The following is a 7,769-nucleotide window of genomic DNA, read 5'->3' on the forward strand; positions in this document are numbered from 1 at the left end:
TCTCCTGCTCTGCGCTCCACACCGACATCTCAGGGTTGCTGCGGTGTGGCTGTGCTGCTCCTCTCTCCCGTCCCCTCAGGGAACTTGCCCTGCTCTCACCGCTTCCCCATAGCTCACGCACATTTTAAAATTCATGGATTTTACTCATTTTTTTTTCATTTCATGTACTCTACTTTAATAAATTATTTCCTCAAGAAAATACTTGAAATAAGTTATGGTTGGGCCCATTGTCTAGATGCAAAGTCCTGGTGAAATGAAATTCTTTCTTCTCAAAGAAATAAATGCCTTGTGACTAGTTTGGAACAAAGTATGAGAGCAGCATGTATTTATCGATTGTAGGAAAAGAAACAAATCGAAGAAGAGGGCGAGTAAACAGGAACCGGAAAACAGAACTGAAATACAGGTAGCCAAACGCCACAAATGCCCCTTGAGTCATTTTAGCACCTTTCTATTCAATATATCTTAAAAGCAGGAAGGTGGTTACACTGTACAAGCGTCATATTACAAGATCAGTATGATCACTATCTAAAGTGGAAGCAAAATGTTAAAGTATATAAGATCAGATAGGCACTCGACGTTTCTTCCTCCCGGACAAGTTAGCACTTTCAGGTAGATTTTGAACAGAACTTGCAACAAAGTGCTCAAACCTTGTGTAAGGGGGTATCCTTGATTCCCATGACAACAGACTGAACTCCCCTTTTGGTCTGTTATTCGGGTTTACCAACAGTTCTCCAAGTGTCACGGTTTCCTTCTTCATCGGAATATTATTAGTCAATCTGTTGCCGGTATCAGTACAGTTTGCGATGCGAACCGCAGATGACGGATGCAAAGCAAAGTCGGTTATGTCCACCGGATGACCTTGTTCAAACAGCAGATATGGATATACACCATGCTCGGATAGGTTCTTCTGAATCACTCGTCTTGTTTTGCCCAACACGCAAAGCCAGAACTGAACATCGAGATTCCTTCTCAACACATCCGCGAACGCATTTGTCGTGACGAGTGACCCTCCTGGCTGAAAGATCTTCGCAAATTCTTCCGCGATTCGCCCTAGCTGCGGGTGATCTGACGGGTCTGCACTGCCAAACGTGAGTGTCTTGAAGAGGTACCAAAACTCCTCATAGGAGAGGTTACTGAGATAAATTGGCTTAACTGTTCCAAATCTGGCTAGCCTTTGAAGCTTACTTATGATGATCACCCTGCTTCCCTTGCCCATTCTTTTTACAAAGGAGTAAAACTTTGTCCAGTCCTCCTCATCTACATCTGAAACAAACTCAACGACCACCAAAAATCTACTCCCTGACATGGTCCTTCCATGCTCAATGATTCTCAGGAGACTATCTCCATTCAAGTGCAAAATTGAAGCGAAATGCGAGCGGACCGTCTCGTTGTCGCAGGCATGAGCAACCAGCGTTTTCTTTCCGACTGCGACGCCACCAATGATCGGTAGCACGGCCGGAGAATCACCGGGAGGGTCATGTTGCAGTAAGAAGCTCAAGAGGTGCTGCTTCTCTACGTGTCGGCCAAACATGAAGTGGTCCGTGTAAAGGTAGGCATCATAAGGCCTGCGAGACATCCGTTCACATCCGCCCAGAAGCACAACAAATTCTGCCATGTTTGCCACAACAATCTCTAAGCTTCTCAAGGCACCGTGTAACTCCAGGTGAATGGATCTGCCCTTCCCTCTAAACTCGGTTCTTCGAGGACGCTTGAAAGGGAAGGATAAATATGAGACGCTGGATGAGTCGCTAACCTCGTCGATGGTACCGCTGTCAAGTAGTTGTTGGAAATTGAAGGCGTCCAGCACATGATGGCCTTGGTACATGGCCTCTGTGAGCATCTTGAGCTGCATCAGCATCCCGGAGCTGGAGATGCATCGTCGATCCGCCTCCTCGATGACGGTGCGAGCCCTAATCAGGAGATGTTGCAGCTTCTCCACCAGGTTCTCCTCCTCTAATTGTGTGTGGCTATGGGACTGATACTTGTTCATCAGGAAGGAGATGAACCGGCTCACAAGCTCACTTGTAACCGCAGAAATGGCGACCTCCATGGCGATGGAGTTGATTGTTGACGCGGAAAGCGATGGGGAAGCTCGGCTTTTCGATCAGTTTGGTCGTGATGAGTGCACAAGCTGCTTGCTTCCTCAAATTGGCCTCTGCCACTGGACACACAAGTCTCCATCCGTGACATCAAGGGTCACACCGGACGGCACTTTTTTCAACACTAAAGGAATCCTAGTATATTTGACGTGGGCACGCCAACTACGACGATATATATCCATAGAATTCAGCGTTGTTCAAACACACTCGTTCTCCCTCTGTTTAACAACATGCCTTTCTCATATGCAAATATTAGTGGTAACATTTTATTTATACTAATTAGAGGCTATTTCAAATCACCATGGTAACTCGTTAATTTAGAAAAGGCTTGATGATTCAGATGCGGCGATTTGGCTCTCGGGTCCTGGTGCTCTAGTGGATGATGAACAGTAAAATTTTAAAAAAAATGAATCCGAATTTTTTGAACATGCAAGATGCTTGAATGTGTGATGCACATGCCAATTTTTGGCGGCGTTTGGACATTTGAGTAGCTCTCAGAAAAAAATCAGACATGTATGAAAGTTTTAAAAAATGCACTGTTTGGAGCTCATTTTGTCTTTTTTGCCTCGAACTCCTCGAATGTCATTTATCCACGAAATTTAGCACGCACCTGGTGCACTCAATTTTTTCTTGGCAGAAAATTATGGTAAATCTTGTTTGCCGCTATAAGCGTGGAGGCGCACACACCCACAGCAAACAGATTTAGGTAGTGGTCTGGCCCGTGTCGGAGGGTACGGTTGAACTCCCCACCTGATTTTTTAAAGATTCTAGAATGTTGTGCGTGCGGTTTTCCTTTTCTGTTCTATGTTTTTCTTCCTGTTCTTTCTGGTTTTTCCTTCTTTTTTTCCTTTTTCCTTTTTTGTTTCCTCTTTAATTTTTCATGTTAAAACATTAGTTTTTAAAAAAATTGCAGCATTTTTTGAAAGTCATGAACATTTTCAATCCACAAATTTCTAAAATCTATAAAAAATTATGTTCACTGGGATTTTTTGGATTCATTATTTTTTTTAAACTCATGAGTATTTTTTAAAATACTTGATTTTTTTATATTTCACGAAGGCAACATAGCAATAGCAGCCAAACCTGGTCAGAAAACAAATGAGCGCTAGATCGACAGATGAGCGAGTGAACCAGACCGACCGACTGAATGGACTTTATAGCGAACCAGTGTGATACAGCGACAGTTGGGCGTCTAAAGCATCGAATAGGAGCTCCCTAAAACTAGCTCCCTAAAGCATCGAATAGGAGCTCCCTAGCGTCAGTGACTAGGTTTGTAATTCCTGCTATTTCCCCTCGCATTCGTTATCGTTTTCGGCTTCTAGAGGCGGTGGTAACTATAGATCAACGTTCAGAGTTCAATTTAGTTTTCATCTATGTTTAATTCTTGTGTTTTGGCGGCAAAATCTTGATGGTTGAGATGGTGTCGTACAGAATAAAGTCGCATGGTTCTTTCCCCGTCCTGGTATGGTTGTTATGGAGGATGCGACCTACACACGGGAGTTTGTAGTGTTTTGGTCTCGCATATCAATGGTCCCCTTGTGGATATTTATTCAGTGCTTCGACCTATCTTGATCGTGGTGGCGGCAATAGTATTGTCAAGCATGCTCTTGTCACTGGGTATGTTGAATCGTTCTTTTGTGCTCCTAGTCTTCTCCCCCGACATTATGGAAACAAAGCAGCAGTTCGACAATTTGTCTTGGGTGTGTCCCTGGCCACAATGTGTTCAACGATTTTAGGTTCTCATCTGCTGGGTGGGCGTCTCATGTGTCTCTTTGAAACCTTTGATGTTAGCCCAGGTTGTGCAGTGTTGGTCTTTTGCAGTTTCTTTACTAGATGGATGAAGAGAAGTCAAAGATGTAAGAGATGGATAAACTTGACAATATTTTCACATCCAAAGGAAAGCTAGCCTAGTCCGTATGATTGCGTGCCCAGGATCCAAACCAAACGGATCAAACAAGATCAGCAAGATCAAAAACATTATGCATGATTTTTCCCTCTAGACTTTTAGATTCGAAGACCTAGACAAAAGGGACGCTACCTGATCCTGGCGGTTGTATCTAACATCTTGTCTCTCTCATGTAATATGGTGCTACAATGGTTTGAGTGGTAATATATTTTGGTGGGGAAAGTCCCCCCTCCCCTTTGACCGTTAAAAATGCCTAGTGGTTTTCTTTTTTCATATTTTCCAACAAGTTCAAAATATTTTATTGAACATTTTTTCATTTCAAAACTCTTTTTAAAAATTCAGATTTTTTATTTTGTAAACTTTTTAAAAGTCTTGCTGGAGTCGGTTCTTGAAAACAAAAATGGTCGGCCCAACATAATATATGGGCAACCATAGCTGGCCAAGCAAGTCATGCTTTGCCTTTCGACCCAGAAGCATGCGTGTCCAGCACGTTACATGCCCGACCCAGCACAGGTTACCATGTCTGGCCCGCGACATGCCTGGGGTCGTGCTTGGGCCTCAAGGTGGGGCACGTGTGAAATATTTTTGATACGTTGACCCAGAAATAGCCCAAAAGCCTCAAAATAGCCCGAATTGGCCCAAAAGCAAGCGGACCGGTGGCACACTTGCCAGCCGTTTAGACCATGTGTCGTGCCTAGGCCTTAAGGCGAGGCCTGTTTAGCTCATGCCTCTGGTGTCATGTCGTTCCTGGCCCGTTTAAGGGTGGCTCGTGCTAGCCCATGGGCATATTTCACACTCCCTCTGATCCATAAAATGCCTTGTTTGAACTAACCTTAGTTTAAAATTGCGACGCTTATTTTGGATCAGAGGGAGTACTTTAGTTTGAAATTGTATCGAGAAAATCAAACCTTTTTTTATGGTACCCAAAAACTCAACTAAGCTCACCTCTTTATGGATTTTGATATATATTTTTTAGAATACTTTAGGGATTTTGATGTGGGGCTTAAAGATCCCAGTACCCAAAAGGTCGTACCGCCCGTTCAGCCTGCTCTTCTTCCCTGTTTCTCGAGTCTCGAACCCTCAGGATTCGATCATGGGACCTCCGGGATAACACAACGCGTCTACCAACTAGGTTAGCTATCATTTCGTTACAAACAACAGGGGCACGCCACAAGAGTAAAAAAAATATTTCGGTTTTCGATCATGGGACCCCCGGGATAACACAACGCGTCTACCAACTAGGTTAGCTATCTTCCGGTTTTCAATGGTTTCCTTTTTTCGTTTTTTACTCTTTTCTTTCACCATTTTCTTCTGTTTTATTCAATTTTCTTCAGGTGTTTTTATTTTTATTTTCGTTTTTTTCTTGTCTATTTTTTATCATTCTTTTTCATTTGTTTCTTCGGTTTTATTTTTCATTTTATTTGTTCTTTTGGTTTATTTTGTTTCTTTTTCACTTTCATTTATTTTGGTTTTCTTTGTTTCTTTTGCTTTTCATTCTACATTTTTTATATGTCAACAACATTTTTCTATTACACGTTTAACCTTTTTCAATACGAATTTAAAATTTTCTAATACATGGTCAACATTTTTCTATACATATTTAAAAAAAATCAATGCTTGATTAACATTTTCAAAATACACAATTACCATATTTTGAATACATGGTCAACATTTTTCCTATGCACACTTATAATATTTTTCAAATCCTTGATTAACATTTTCTGATACATGGTCAACATTTTTTGTATGCACATTTTTACATTTTTTAAATGCAACATTAACATTTTTATAACACATGGTCAAAAAAAATTATAAAAACATTTAACGTTTTTCAAATACTAGTTGAACACTTTTCAAAATGCTTGATTAACATTTATATATATATATGATAAAAGAGAATCATCATTGTTTTTGTTACATGGTCACCATTTTTTCTATATATATTTAACATTTTTCAAGTACTTTTTCAAATGCTTGACTAACATTTTTATATACGTGAGCAAATTTGTTTCATCATCTTTGTAATATATGGTCAACATTTTCTCTATCAACATTTAACATTTTCGAAACGTTTGCTTAACATTTTTCAAACACTGGTTTAACATTTTTTCAAATGCTTGTTTATTTTTTAAATAAATAATCAAATTGTGCACAGTGCGCCATTTGCCATAACCTATCTGGGAAAGGCGGAGTGATCTTTGGAAGGAGTAATACTTAATTAGTGATTTTTGATGTTGTTTGGCCTAGATGGTTTGACATATCCTAAAAAAAGAGAGTTGTGAACTGGTGAGCTACTTACAGCCCAGTGACCACTATTACCCCGTTGGGTAGTAAAGGCCCCATTGGCTGGGCCTCCTCGGCCTCCCTGCGGCACGGTGCGTGTGCTGTTCTGAGCTCTGACGCCGCTCAGCCTTGCTGCGGTGCGGCGGGGCAGATCCTCACTACCGTCTCCCGAGCCGCCAGCTGCTTCGCCACATGCAGCTCAGCGCACTCGCTATCTGAGCTTCCGTCCTAGGCGAGGCCGTTGCTTCGCGACGGCGGCGTTGCGCGTTGCGTCGCCGAAGTATAAGTAGCAATTTCACGGATTTGATGCTATCTGAATGACTGAATGTGTCTACATAGAGATAGAGCAGAGTCCCAATTATGCAGAACCCATCCAACACACACCCAATGGTGACTATTCTGCATAATCTGATGCCTGTGACACACGTACTTCAATAGGGATATGACTAGTCTCGTGCTCGTTTGCCGGAGCCTGTATCAATCAACGATATTTATAGTTACGGCAGCAAGCTGCTGCCCCTGCAATTAATCTATTCCGAATCATGCATCCAGATGGTAATCTTCCGAAGAATAATACCGAATCAAGATTACCTAGAGGTGGCACTCCCTTCACACTTCTGATAAAATAATCTCTACTCCCTCCGTTCCTAAATATTAGTATTTTTAGAGATTCAAATATGGACTATATATGGAGCAAAATGAGTGAGGACTACATTATCTTGGACGACACTGACATAGACAGTGATGCAAATGATGACAGTGATGACGAATACGTAGACGAAGCTAGAGTAGATATTATGGAGTCTTTCACCGATCAAAATTTCTAGACGACCACCATGTTACTAGTAGTATTCTTCCCAGTAGTTAGCACTGATCGATTTTTAATTGGAGTTTAGATCGTTTGTGTGAATCTTGTTTGATATTGAATGAAGTGAATTGATTGCATTTGCCTCATGTGCATATGGGTAGTGAAATCTCTCTTAGACCTTATTCTATTCTATTTTCTCACTCATCTAACCCATCAGATGCCTCCGAGACGTGACACCGGATTCGTGTTCCCACCGGAGCTCACTCAGCTGATCCATCAGCAGAATGCCTTAATGCAAATGTTAGTCCGGAATCAAAATCAGAACCAAGGCAAAAAAACAACAACAACCCACCGCCACCACCTCCTGTTGACAACCTAGCCCATTTTCTGAGGTTGAATCCGCCGATGTTCTCTAGCAGCACCGAGCCAATTGTTGCAGATGATTGGCTCTGCAAAATTGGGAGAGAGCTGACCACTGCAGGATGCACAGATGCGGAGAGAGTGCGCTTTGCCGCGCATCAGCTTGATGGACCCGCAGCATCTTGGTGGGAGAATTTCACCACCACTTATCCCATTGCTACAGTTACATGGGATCAGTTTCAGCAGGCATTCCGCACCGCACATGTTTCAGCTGGAGCTATGAGTACGAAGAAGTGTGAGTTTCGCAACTTGC

The 7,769-nt window shown here is 42.0% G+C and overlaps 1 protein-coding gene across 1 annotated transcript; it reads right to left on the reverse strand.

The window, feature by feature from the left end:
• Nucleotides 1-406: 406 nt before the first annotated feature.
• Nucleotides 407-2,293, reverse strand: LOC123064508 (uncharacterized). The gene has a single exon (XM_044487978.1). It carries the CDS (start codon nucleotides 2,048-2,050, stop codon nucleotides 560-562), a length of 1,491 nt encoding a protein of 496 aa, XP_044343913.1. The 5' UTR covers nucleotides 2,051-2,293; the 3' UTR covers nucleotides 407-559.
• Between the last annotated feature and the right edge of the window lie 5,476 nt (nucleotides 2,294-7,769).

This window comes from Triticum aestivum, chromosome 3B (assembly GCF_018294505.1).
Source record: "Triticum aestivum cultivar Chinese Spring chromosome 3B, IWGSC CS RefSeq v2.1, whole genome shotgun sequence".
In the NCBI taxonomy this organism is placed as follows: domain Eukaryota; kingdom Viridiplantae; phylum Streptophyta; class Magnoliopsida; order Poales; family Poaceae; genus Triticum; species Triticum aestivum.